The sequence below is a fragment of the Rosa chinensis genome, chromosome 5, assembly GCF_002994745.2.
Source record: "Rosa chinensis cultivar Old Blush chromosome 5, RchiOBHm-V2, whole genome shotgun sequence".
Lineage (NCBI taxonomy): Eukaryota > Viridiplantae > Streptophyta > Magnoliopsida > Rosales > Rosaceae > Rosa > Rosa chinensis.
Genome location: NC_037092.1, coordinates 8752024 through 8766404, shown reverse-complemented (window position 1 = coordinate 8766404; position 14381 = coordinate 8752024). Strand labels below are relative to the sequence as shown.

Below are 14381 nucleotides of genomic sequence, written 5' to 3'. Positions count from 1 at the left end.
TGGTTGAATTCTTATCCTCAGTATATGCCTACATGAACATATATGGTAACTACGTGGTACTCCACATTGGCATATTATATAGTATTTTAGGAATCTTACAGTGATTGTGATGATGGATTAAGGAGGTTAATTTTGACAGAGTTTGGATTAAGGGGCAAGACGAAAAGTGGATAATGTTTTTTTAATGAGCCACATCATGTCAAAGCTCAAACGTGACGTCTTTAGAATCCTCCGTTCAATAGTTACCATGTATGATTGCACCTTTTTATTAATGTATTTGGATAAAAATAAATTGGTGTATCCGATACTCGCGATCGTGTAATTTATGATCTAAATCGATCTTGTTGATTAGTAAAAGTGTCGAATTCAATAAATTTGTTAAATGTTGCTTGATTTGGACGCAAGTTTCTTTATCATCGATCCTTGTTCTTGATATCGTACATTAATTAAACTTTTGCATGATCACGTACAACTTACAAAACGTTCATTAATTTAATAGTTTGTTACGACATATCTAAGTGGGTGGATTCGGTATTAATGGCATTATATAGATTATTCGAGATTAAACTTCACTTATATAAAATGACATAAACGGTGTTGGCAAGATTCATATCATTATTGTTTTAACTTTTTAAACTTATTGCACGGTGAAATACCTAAAACCGTATTATTGCACAAATTCATATGAGTTCTTATATTATTTACACTTTGGTCAGGGAATAAGGATCATGAGAAGAAACGAATGGTTTGATTATAAAGAAACAAGTACAAATCATATTTCCTTCCAGAGGTGAAGCAACTTAATTTTCATTAAAGCAGAATTTGTTTTGCTGTTGATAGTATCATAGTATGATACCAACTTATGATACCAACTTGAGTTTTAAGAGTCTACACTTTGATCATTTGGAGAAAACTTTCCTTAAAAGGATATGCATATTGAAAAGGTTAGCTTTAAACTTTCTAATGGCGACTCTTGACTCAAACCCAAAGACACCCTTTGGTTATGGACAAAGAAAGGAGCAATGAATTAGAAAGCATGAATTCGTTTCTGTAATGAGCATTCATTGGAAACAATCCGTGGTCTGTATATATACAACTTGGCTGCATCAATTTAGGTTGGTGTGATTTATAATCCAAACAAACTTGTAAGGGCACTTTTAGTATTGAAATGGCTAAAGCACCATTTCAAAATCTTGACAGATCATGGAACCATACAACATCTTTCTAAAAATATGATTACAACACCAATACAGCACAAATGACTTTTTGGATATGATTATACAATCCTATATATGTAGGCTAAGATTCCATAAAAAAATATGATTTTACACGTTGTGTCAAGCTGTGTTGTCTTGATCATATTATGGATTGATGGAAGATATATATTATATCATGTATTTTGGGATAGTATGGGAGAAGTGTACAATAAAACTCTAAATTAAAATTGATAAGATATTAACTGTATTTGATTTTTTTTGGGCTGCCACAAATTCTTAAATACATTCTTAACATGCAATTCGTAGTTAAAAAACACTTGCATATTATAATAACACGTATATGCGGATATACATATTGATTAATATCTTGATTAATTTCGCCAACTCAATTAATTTCCATCAATATCTCATATCTTAGAAGGATCCAATAGTTATTGGATTATGTAGTCATGACTTGAGTTGATGCAATAGGTTAAATGCCCTCTTATCACGCAATTGACATGAGTTGTTTACTTGATAAAGTAATTTAAATCTCATGATCGCGTTGGAATGCAAAACATGTCCAAAAGTGAAAATATTGAATAATGTTCCAGTAATATCAAGTCAAAGTATATTTCTATTTTCTAACTTATTTGTAATTGGAGACCCTAATTGATATTCAAATATGGAAAATCACTATTTCGATGGTTGTTATCTCAAACACTTGGCACGAATATAATTTGTTGAAGCTAAATAAAGCTACATGGATCCTGGTGCCAATGAAGCACGCCATAAAAGCCAATTGGGAGTTGTTTTGCCATCTTGCTTCTAAATCTAATTATATGCATAATCCATCACAACCAATGATGCAAACCCCTCTAGTAATTAAGAAAAAATTAGGACTAGACTAAATCAGAGATTCGATTCCATCGAATGTGTGAAAGGAAAAAAAAAAAGATTTTACACGTTATGTCAAGCTGTGTTGTCTTGATCATATTATGGATTTCTTTTTCCTTCCCTTTTTTTTTTTTTTACTTTTCATTTCCCTTTTTTCTTTTCTTTTTTTCTCCTTTTCTTTTTTAATCTTCCTTTCTTCTTTTTATACTTTTTTCTTTCTTTCTTTTTTTACTTTCCTATTTTATTATATCCATTTATTATGCAAGGAACATAAGGACTCGGTCAAATTTTCGCACTAGATCTCTGAATTCTCAAGACCGGCCCTGGCTAAGATTCCATAAAAAAATATGATTTTACACGTTGTGTCAAGCTGTGTTGTCTTGATCGTATTATGGATTTCTTTTTCCTTCCCTCTTTTTTTTTTTTTTTTTACTTTTCATTTCCCTTTTTTTTTTTCTCCTTTTCTTTTTAATCTTCCTTTCTTCTTTTTCTACTTTTTTTTTTCTTTCTTTTTTACTTTCCTATTTTCAAGTTGTGTTGTCTTGATCATATTATGGATTGATGGAAGATATATATTATTATTATATCATGTATTTTGGGATGATATGGGAGAAGTGTACAATAAAAATCTATTTTTTTTTTTTTTTGACTCTGGACGACAATGTAACTCTCCCCCCCACTCTATACCTGATGTCAGTGAGATTTGAACCCGTGACCTCCACAGTGTTAGTTAGGCTAGCTAACCAACAAGTCACGGCTCACCGACAAATCTAAATTAAACTTGATAAAATATTAACCGTGTTTGATTTCTTTTTGGGCTGCCACAAATTCTTATATACATTCTTAACATGCAATTTGTAGTTAAAAAACACCGGCATATTATAATAACACGTATATACCGATATACCTATTAATAAATATCTTGATTAATTTCGCCAACTCAATTCATTTCCATCAATATCTCATATCTTGGAAGAATAACATAACTATTGAATTATGTGGCCACGACTTGAGTTGATGCAATAGGTTACATACCCTCTTATCACGCAATTGACATGAGCTGTTTACTTCATAAAGTAATTTTAAATTTTAAATCTCATGATTGCATTGAAATGTAAAACATGTCCAAAAGTGAAAATATTGAATAATGTCCCAGTAATATCAAGTCATGGTATATTTCTATTTTCTAACTTATTTGTAATTGGAGACCCTAATTGATATTCAAATATGGAAAATCACTATTTCGATGGTTGTTATCTCAAACACTTGGCACGAATATAATTTGTTGAAAGCTAAATAAAGCTACATGGATGTTGGTGCCAATGAAGCACTCCATAAAAGCCAATTGGGAGTTGTTTTGCCATCCTGCTTCTAAATCTAATTATATGCACAATCCATCAAAACCAATGATGCAAACCCCTCTAGTAATCAAAAGAAAAAATTAGGACTAGACTAAATTAGAGATTCGATTCCATCGAATGTGTGAAAGGAAAAAAAAACAAAAATCTAAATTCCTTAAGATATATTAATGTACAGTATGTACTTGAACCGTCATCCTAGTATACAACTCAACAGCGCAGCATATTGTCAGTGAGTCCGCCCAAAAATGCAGAGAGCTTCCATTCTCTGTTGTTCAAATCCACTCCTTCCCATCCCCACTTTCCCACCCACCACTCATAAACTCGCTGCCGCTTCCCTTCAAACTCGGCACACTCGTCTTGACTCAGTTTCCTCACCTCTCCGACTTCCCCTGAATCGTCTGCACAATTACCACCTTGCCCTCCCTCCCCTACACAGCACTGGTAACTTGCACTTCACTTCTCAATAGGACTCTACAGTCGTAATTTGGAGTCATATGGTTGATGGGTTTTGTTTGTCTCAGTGTTTTGCGTACTGGGTCTGCTTAAATTTTAGTTCTTGATAGCCTTAGAAGCTAAAAAATGGAGGAGTTCAGTAAGTTTGAGTCCAAGTTCATATCTTCAGTCGAAGTTTACAAGACACATACTTGTATAAGACTGTAAGTTTATCCAACTAGAAATATTTTTGGCTCTGGTGCTGTACAAAAGTTTGATACTTTAATTTCATGGACCATGGTATTGGTTTCTAATAGCTTTAGAAGCTAAAAAGATGAATCAGTTCACTAAGTTTGAGTTGAAGTTCATATGTTGAGTCTAAGTTCTCAGACACATACTTGAATAAGTTTATCCTTGTAAGATAAGTTTTCGTCTTTGATGCTGTGTGGAAGTTTAATACTTTAATCTCATTGATTGTGTTAATGGCGCTTTGTATTATGCATAGGCTTGTTCTATTGTTTGTTAATAATCTACCGGTTGCGAATAAACTATGTTGGTGGAAGTACTCTAGGAAACGGTATATGTGATAAATGAATAATCAATTGTCTTTGCAGTGTCTATGGAAATTCTATACTGTAGCTAGTAAGTTGTACACCAAATTAATTTGATTGTCTATTTTGCCACTTCAGCCACTGAAGAGATTGTTGAGACTGCTGAGGCGGTTAGAGGATTCGTTAGTGTTGGTTATGTTGCCAATGTCCATGGGCTTCAAGGAGAGATTCGTGTGAAACCTAGCACTGACTTTCCTGAATTGCGGTTTGCTGAGGTAAAACGATCAAACTGATGTGCAAGTTTTCCTTGAATATTGTAATTTACCTTATTGGTAATTTGATGTTTTTGTATCAGCCTGGAAGAAGATGGCTGCGACAACAAATATCAGGCCAAGAAAGAGTTGAAGAAGTTGAACTGGTGGAGGGAAGAGGACACCCTGGCCAGAAGAGTTGGATACTTAGATTGAGAGGAATTGACGATGTGGATCAGGTGAGCTTCGTGTGAGCTACAGTAACTTCTGTTTTATGTTCTTTATTCACTTGTTTCATTTTTTCAATTACAGTCCCTGTTAGTCCTGAAACACATTAAAGTATGGGGATTAGCCTGACTTGGGTCTTAAAATATTGTGTTAATCTCTCTCTCTCAAAATTTCTTTGTGTTCTCTACATGCATAAAACATCAGGTTATCCTAATGTGTGTTTAAAATATTTGTCAAACATACACATGTTAGATAAGAGAGTTTCATGATTATGCTTCCCTGGCACTCTCCTCTATTCTTGTGAACAATGAAAACTTTTTTTGTGTTTAGAATCATAAATCTTGTATGTGCTTGTAACCATAAATGATGTTTTCAGGCTAGGCAGCTTATTGGTTCAACTTTACTTGTGAGGGAAGAAGATAGGCCAGAGTTGGAAGAAGGTGAAATCTATAGTCGTGATCTCGTCGGAATGAGAGTTATTCTCAAGGTTTGTGTTGATAATGACTGTATTCTTATAGATATGGCTTTGTGCACAAGCATTTGTATGTGTTTCTTACAGCAAGTTTCATTTGTATCCCGGAGGTCTACTTAAAGAAAGCAGTATGATTTTATACTCAAATTCTTCCTTTGATGGCCTGAATTTTTGGCATCTGTTTGTGTGACTGCTGAAATGTGAATAAAGTCAATGTACACACACATTTGTATTTCCTCATCATCTTTTCCCTGAAAAGTACTGTCTAACTTTTGTCACCAGCCTATATTGTTTAATGTCATAAATTATGTTTGTTTGTTTGTTTGTTTGTTTTTTTTTTCTGTTAAATCATAAATTATGTTTCTTGCTTTCAGGAAACAGGTAAACCTGTGGGAAATGTTGTTAATGTTTTCAACAGCGGAGCAAGCGATCTTCTACAGGTCATGCTTGATTCATCGCTTGATATTCTTGACTCAACTGGCAAGCCAAAGCCAGCAGGAACAACATTATCTGGTCACCTTGTGTTGATACCGTTTGTCGAAGAAATTGTTCCAGATGTTGATATAAAGAATAAAGAAATGCAGATTACACCTCCAAAGGGACTCCTTGAACTAAATTTACGCTTTGATGAGAGATCGAAGAAAGAAAGGCGCCAGATTGTGAGGCACTCTCTTGTTCTACCTACAGAAACGAGTTATATATTGTTACTTAAGTCCAAACTTTTCTAAAATGGCAAATCTAAATTGCATTGTGATTCTTTTTTTTTTTCTTCAAGCTTTTCATTTAAAGTATTACCAATTGAAAGTCATATCTATCGGTGCTTTTGTTAAAATAGATGTACACAAGCAATCAGTAAGACTTTAGTGAGCTAAAGTTTTTAAGAATTACAAAGGGATATTGCAGTGCCTTTTAGTGGTAGACTAATGTCCTATTGATTTCTTTAAGGTGGCGTTTTTGCCTTTAGTGATTCATGTTCTGTAACATTTCAGGACTGGAAAGAGAGAAAAAAGTCCCAGAAGCGCCTCATAGCAGCAAAAAAGAAGCTGTGTGAAATGGATCAAAAACATGTGTTTGATGGGTTAAGATTTGGAGAGAAAGCACAACGGAGCTTACTTGCTGATCAGATTGTTGGTGTTAATTCACTGTTACTTCAACAAGCTCTAGAAAATGTTGAGATACGTTCTAAAAGGTGAGTTTGATATATTTCTTTACATTTAGTTTCTTGATTATCTCTATCATGAAGGAGAAGCAATGTGTTTCTGCTTCATGCAGTTTAAATTCAGAAGGAAAGTGGGTTCACCATCAATCAATAATATCTGATCATAGGAATCTGTCTCTCCTGGCTTGCGACATGCGAGTCAGAACTGGGAATGCTCCTGCTTGGGTAATATGCTCTTGCAACTGAGCTTAGCAAACCAAAGAAGAGAACAAAAATTAGGTATCACTGGGAATGAAGCTGCTGAAAATGGCACCAAAACAAGTCTTGTTTAGTTTTTTTTTTCTTTTCCTAATTTAAAAATCTTGTAATTCGATAATACCCCCAGAAAAGTTGGCAATTCTGATTAAAGAACTCAGCTATTTGGACACGTTAAAAATATGGACATCAATATATGCTTATGTTAAGACAAAAATATGGTTGAGTCACTTACATAAAAAAAAAGTTTCTTTAGATGAAACTGTGCATTCACTTTATAATAGAGGTCTGCTCTACTGTCAGATGTATTTCCATTTAACCTTTTTCTGACTTCTTGATTCAGATTGAATGTGACTGAGATGGTCAGCGCGCTTAAAGCAGAAGAAACAAGTAGTACTCTGGAAATATCAGAGAAATGTCAAATTTCCTCTGCAAGTGAAGATAAGCTGAGTACACATTCCCATCTTCAAGAGAAGGGAGTAGATCTTTTATCTAAAGGCAAAGTTGCCATTGCTTTAGTTGTAAACAATTCTTACGACTCAGAGAACACTATGTCTTCCTTTGTTCAGACATTACTTCGTGACGATCAGAGACTTTTAAAGGTGATACTAGTTCTTTATTTTTCTTGTAGGGTTTTCCTGATCATTTTAAACACACACACACACACACACACACACACACATATATCTTTCTTTCTTTCTTTGTTTTTTTTTTTTTTTGGCCATTTGTTACTTTATATTGTAAGATTTGCAACAAATTTGTGATCACAGCAGGCTCTGGCTGGAGCCTTGTTGTTGTTTGTTTCAGTTCTCCACTTCAGTTTAAACTATGCACTTAATATGGACACTCTTTCTCAATTACATTTAAGGGGTCAAAAGAATGTCACTCATGCTGAGATTTTCTTTTCCTTTGAAGATACACACTAGACTGTGCGGATATTTTACTGATATTCATGCTCCCATTTCATTTTGAAACTTAGTTCACTACTTATAGGTTACTAAAGATTCGTGTTTTAGTACTGGGATGGATGGGCTACCCCTGTTTGGATAATGTTTTAACAGCATGGCCTAATGAACATCTCTTGTTGCAGATGGAAGACCGTGCCTTGGTTCCTTTGATTTTGGTTTGCTCAGCTCAGAAAATTGAATCTTTAAGGATGCATTTCTCAGAAAATGATTACTTCGGCTTTGACTCTGGAAAGGTTTGTAGTTACAGCATCATCCCATCAAGAGTCTCTCTTTATAATTACGATATAGCACTATGGCATAGCATGGTGCTAAAGCAGTAATCATGTTAGTTTCCATAAATTTGTAATCATGCATGTATTGGATGGAAACACTGCCAACTGGGCATGTATGATATTCTTATATAAACTCACCTTAAAACATGTTCTTTCATTGTTCAGATATGCTAGATTCTGATCACTCTTGGTTATACTGATGGAATAGGGAACAATGGTTTGATTTAATTCACAGAACAATTCTCATTCCACATTGAACATACTGTTTGAATTTGAAATGTAGAACCTAATTATGATATGCAATCCAACCAAATGATATGATCCTCTGACCCTGTTTGATTGGGTGTGTAAACTAGAAGTTTAAACTGATCCCTTTATAGAACATGTGAAATTCACTTACTTTTTACTTCTTTATCGGATGCCAAGGTGTCTTGTCTTATATCTGGCATTTGATTTGCAGTATGTATTTCTTACATTCTCTTTGACCCTCTCACAGGTCCAGTTCTTTGAGGAAGAGAAACTTCCAGTTGTCAGCAATTCAGTGGAAGAAGAGAAGAAGCATAAGATTTTGATGAAATCACCTTGGGAAATTCTTCAATCACCAGTTGGATCAGGAGGAGTTTTCAGCTTGCTTTCATCACACAACGTTCCAGAGAATCTAAGTGAGATGGGTGTCGAGTATATTGAGGTTAGTGAACTTCATTACATAGTGTAGAGGTTCAATTGCTCACATTATTTTCTCTTGGAGCATATTATTTTCTCTTGATAAATTGCTTCTGTACATTCTATCAGATATGCAGCACCAATCCAAGAAATGTAGGTGCCAACTCACTGCTTCTCGGGTTTGTTAATAAGAACAAAGCTGATGTTGGGATCCAAATCTTCAAAGATACAAATGATTTTGAAGAGAGTTTCGACGTGATATTCTCAACAGACTATATGAAGAAGTTGACAAAGCAACTCAATAAACTCCAGTTCAATGCAACTACAAAGCAAAATTCGTATGTTGAGATGGTGGACAAGGAGTGGGTTGATGTTAACCCCAGTTCTCCCAACTCATATGAGTTTGATTGCACGATTTACAGCTCTTTAAAGGCCTGTTCTTTCGATAAGGTCTGTATAATGGAGGTTACAGAGTGAACTTGCAAACCAACTTAATATACTTTTTGTCTCATCTAGTTGAAGGAAAATCAAAAGGAACTAAAAAAGTATACTTTGTAATAAAATAGGCACAAAAATACTCAGGTGATTATAGAGATTACATATGCTGATATGCTAGTTTAAGATTACAGTAGTACTGGTGGTAGAGAGCATTTATCCTCACGTCTCCGAAGTTTGGACTTATAGTTTGGACTTCTTCCTCCAAACTGTAATTTATCAACTTTTAGAGGGAAATTTGGCTACATACCTTTGGAAATTTTGTAATTATTATTAGGAATAAGAAGTGATCTACCAACAACTAAGCTGTGAATCTGAGCTAAACTGAATTGGTTGCTGGATATAGTTTCGATAAATATTCAATTGTAATAAGCACAAAAATGAAATGAGACAAAATTGAAAGTCTGAGCTTTAACAAAAAGAAATTCCAAATTCTAATGCCAGGATTCTAACTTGGGAGAAATAAACATTTTCCACGCATGCATGTACAACACCGGATTTGTTGTTAAGGATATGCTTTATTTACAATTATTAATAAGACATTAAAATAAGACAAAATTGAAAATCCAAGCTTTAGCAAAAAGAAATTCCGATGCCAGGATTTGAACCTGGGAGAAATAGAAATTTTCCAAGCATGTGCTACACCAGATTTGTTGTTAAAGATATGCTTCATTTATATTTATTAATAAGACATTAAAATAAGACAAAATTGAAAATCCAAGCTTTAGCAAAAAGAAATTCCAGTGCCAGGATTCGAACCTGGGAGAAATAGAAAATTTCCAAGCATGTGCTACACCGGATTTGTTGTTAAGGATATGCTTTATTTATATTTATTAATAAGACATTAAAATAAGACAAAATTGAAAATCCAAACTTTAGCAAAAAGAAATTCCGATGCCAGGATTCGAACCTGGGAGATATAGAAAATTTCCAAGCATGTGCTACACCAGATTTGTTGTTAAGGATATGCTTCATTTATATTTATTAATAAGACATTAAAATAAGACAAAATTGAAAATCCAAGCTTTAGCAAAAAGAAATTCCGATGCCAGGATTCGAACCTGGGAGAAATAGAAATTTTCCAAGCATGTGCTACACCGGATTTGTTGTTAAGGATATGCTTCATTTATATTTATTAATAAGACATTAAAATAAGACAAAATTGAAAATCCAAGCTTTAGCAAAAAGAAATTCCGATGCCAGGATTCGAACCTGGGAGAAATAGAAATTTTCCAAGCATGTGCTACACCGGATTTGTTGTTAAGGATATGCTTCATTTATATTTATTAATAAGACATTAAAATAAGACAAAATTGAAAATCCAAGCTTTAGCAAAAAGAAATTCCAGTGCCAGGATTCGAACCTAGGAGAAATAGAAATTTTCCAAGCATGTGCTACACCGGATTTGTTGTTAAGGATATGCTTCATTTATATTTATTAATAAGACATTAAAATAAGACAAAATTGAAAATCCAAACTTTAGCAAAAAGAAATTCCGATGCCAGGATTCGAACCTGGGAGATATAGAAAATTTCCAAGCATGTGCTACACCAGATTTGTTGTTAAGGATATGCTTCATTTATATTTATTAATAAGACATTAAAATAAGACAAAATTGAAAATCCAAGCTTTAGCAAAAAGAAATTCCGATGCCAGGATTCGAACCTGGGAGAAATAGAAATTTTCCAAGCATGTGCTACACCGGATTTGTTGTTAAGGATATGCTTCATTTATATTTATTAATAAGACATTAAAATAAGACAAAATTGAAAATCCAAGCTTTAGCAAAAAGAAATTCCGATGCCAGGATTCGAACCTGGGAGATATAGAAATTTTCCAAGCATGTGCTACACCAGATTTGTTGTTAAGGATATGCTTCATTTATATTTATTAATAAGACATTAAAATAAGACAAAATTGAAAATCCAAGCTTTAGCAAAAAGAAATTCCGATGCCAGGATTCGAACCTGGGAGAAATAGAAATTTTCCAAGCATGTGCTACACCGGATTTGTTGTTAAGGATATGCTTTATTTATATTTATTAATAAGACTAAATTGACAATCCAAGCTTTAGCAAAAAGAAATTCCAGTGCCAATCCTGGGAGAAATAGAAATTTTCCAAGCATGGGCTACACCGGATTTGTTGTTAAGGATATGCTTTATTTATATTTATTAATAAGACATTAAAATAAGACAAAATTGATAATCCAAGCTTTAGCTAAAAGAAATTCCAGTGCCAGGATTCGAACCTGGGAGAAATAGAAATTTTCCAAGCATGTGCTACACCGGATTTGTTGTTAAGGATATGCTTCATTTATATTTATTAATAAGACATTAAAATAAGACAAAATTGAAAATCCAAGCTTTAGCAAAAAGAAATTCCAGTGCCAGGATTCGAACCTGGGAGAAATAGAAGTTTTCCAAGCATGTGCTACACCGGATTTGTTTTTTTTTTTTTAAAAGGAGGTACTGGGAAGGACCACAAGGAGGCACGCAATGGCCTTTTTTACCCGAAGTCCAGCACAGTGCCACGCCAAAGACGCAGCGACACCCCCCCTCCGGGCATCGAGTACACCAAATAGGTGGGCTTGCCCTCCCCGCATAGTCTTTTCCATACACAAGGCTCGAACTTGAGACCTTTGCCTCAAGTCCCTCAACTTGCTTAAGGAGCACAGTAAACTTGCCAACTGAACTGGACCATGTGGGTTGCTACACCGGATTTGTTGTTAAGGATATGCTTCATTTATATTTATTAATAAGACATTAAAATAAGACAAAATTGAAAATCCAAGCTTTAGCAAAAAGAAATTCCAGTGCCAGGATTCGAACCTGGGAGAAATAGAAGTTTTCCAAGCATGTGCTACACCGGATTTGTTGTTAAGGATATGCTTTATTTAGATTTATTAATAAGACATTAAAATAAGACAAAATTGAAAATCCAAGCTTTAGCAAAAAGAAATTCCGATGCCAGGATTCGAACCTGGGAGAAATAGAAATTTTCCAAGCATGTGCTACACCAGATTTGTTGTTAAGGATATGCTTCATTTATATTTATTAATAAGACATTAAAATAAGACAAAATTGAAAATCCAAGCTTTAGCAAAAAGAAATTCCGATGCCAGGATTCAAATCTGGGAGATATAGAAATTTTCCAAGCATGTGCTACACCAGATTTGTTGTTAAGGATATGCTTCATTTATATTTATTAATAAGACATTAAAATAAGACAAAATTGAAAATCCAAGCTTTAGCAAAAAGAAATTCCAGTGCCAGGATTCGAACCTGGGAGAAATAGAAATTTTCCAAGCATGTGCTACACTGGATTTTTTAATTTGTTCTCTATTTTTTTTTTTTACTCTCTTTTCTCTCTTTTTTTAACTCACTTTTCTCTCACTTTTTTTAAACTCTCTTTTCTCTTTTTATTTGTTCTCTCTTTTTTTTTTTTAATTTATTCTCTTTTTTTTCAATTTTCTTTTTTTTTAATTGTTTTCCTCTTTTTTTATTTGTTCTCTCTCTCTTTTTTCTTTTTTTTATATTTCTTTCTGTTTACCTCTTCTTCCTCTTTCTCCTCTCTGCTCTTCGGCCCTATTTTCCTCCTTCCTGATCGCAGCTCCAGTTTTCGGCGACGCCTGGAAGCCGGAATGGTCGGGTTCTTTTCCCTTCAGATTCCAGCCCCTTCGTGGTGTCGGAGCTATATCAGAAGCTTTCTCTCGACGTCGATATCGTTTCTTTGGTGTTGGTTTGCTGAGATGATGAGCCCCTTCGTGGAATGATTTGATTTTATTTGGGTGTGCTCCGATTTGGTTTGGAAGCTCTGTATGGAGAGGGGTGATTAGGAGAGGTGGGGATGCTTGCTAGCATGACGGGAATGTTGGATGGATGCTGGAATGGCCAGCACTTGCTTGGAGCGGCGGGCACGCCAATAATGATTAGGAGAGGTGGTGATACTCGCTGAAAATTGGAGCTGCGATCAGGGAGGAAAAGAAGGCCGAAGAGTAGAGAGGAGGAAGAGGTAAATAGAAAAGAGAAAGAAAAAAAAGACAAATAAAAAAAAGAGGAAAAAAGTTATAAATAAAAAAACAGAGAAAAAAGAGTTAAAGAAAAGAGTAGGAAAAAAAAAAGAAAAAAAGAAAAAAAGAGAGAGAACAAATTAAAAAAATAGAGAAAAGACAGTTAAAAAATGGAGTAGGAAAAAAATCAGAGAACAAATTAAAAAAATAGAGAAAAAAGAGTTTAAAAAAAGAGAGTAGGAATAAAAAAGAACAAATTAAAAAAATAGAGAAAAGAGAGTTAAAAAAGAAAAAAAGAGAAAAGAGAATAAAAAAAATAAAAATAAAAAAGTTTTTTTTTGTCAGTAAGGGTAAAATAGTCATTTTACTGTTGAAGGAGTGTCACGTCAGCAAGATAACTGATTTTTTAACTGAAAATTGACGGCAAGGACCAATTGGGTGAAATTAGAAAGTTCAGGGACTTTTTAGGCGAAATTGAAACGTCAGGGACTGAAACGTTGAAACCCTATAAGTATAAGGAGTAAACAGTATTTTGTCCTATTTATTAATAAGACATTAAAATAAGACAAAATTGAAAATCCGATGCCAGGATTTGAACCTGAGAGAAATAGAAATTTTCCAAGCATGCGCTACACTGGATTTGTTGTTAAGGATATGTTTCATTTATATTTATTAATAAGACATTAAAATAAGACAAAATTGAAAATCCAAGCTTTAGCATTCGAACCTGGGAGAAATAGAAATTTTCCAAGCATGTGCTACACCGGATTTGTTGTTAAAGATATGCTTTATTTATATTTATTAATAAGACATTAAAATAAGACAAAATTGAAAATCTTGCTTTAGCAAAAAGAAATTCCGATGCCAGGACTCGAACCTAGAAGAAATAGAAATTTTCCAAGCATGTGCTACACCGGATTTGTTGTTAAGGATATGCTTCATTTATATTTATTAATAAGACATTAAAATAAGACAAAATTGAAAATCCAAGCTTTAGCAAAAAGAAATTCCAGTGCCAGGATTCGAACCTGGGAGAAATAGAAATTTTCCAAGCATGTGCTACACCGGATTTGTTGTTAAGGATATGCTTCATTTATATTTATTAATAAGACATTAAAATAAGAAAAAATTGAAAATCCAAGCTTTAGCAAAAAGAAATTCCGATGCCAGG

At 33.9% G+C, this 14381-nt stretch overlaps 1 protein-coding gene across 1 annotated transcript; it reads left to right on the top strand.

Moving 5' to 3' along the window:
* Window positions 1-3604: 3604 nt before the first annotated feature.
* On the top strand, window positions 3605-9339 carry LOC112168206. Its single transcript, XM_024305327.2, has 10 exons — window positions 3605-3895; window positions 4576-4712; window positions 4793-4927; window positions 5293-5403; window positions 5763-6047; window positions 6378-6577; window positions 7146-7404; window positions 7893-8003; window positions 8539-8730; window positions 8835-9339. Exons 1-10 carry the CDS (start codon window positions 3700-3702, stop codon window positions 9180-9182), a joined length of 1974 nt encoding a protein of 657 aa, XP_024161095.1. The 5' UTR covers window positions 3605-3699; the 3' UTR covers window positions 9183-9339.
* Window positions 9340-14381: the final 5042 nt, after the last annotated feature.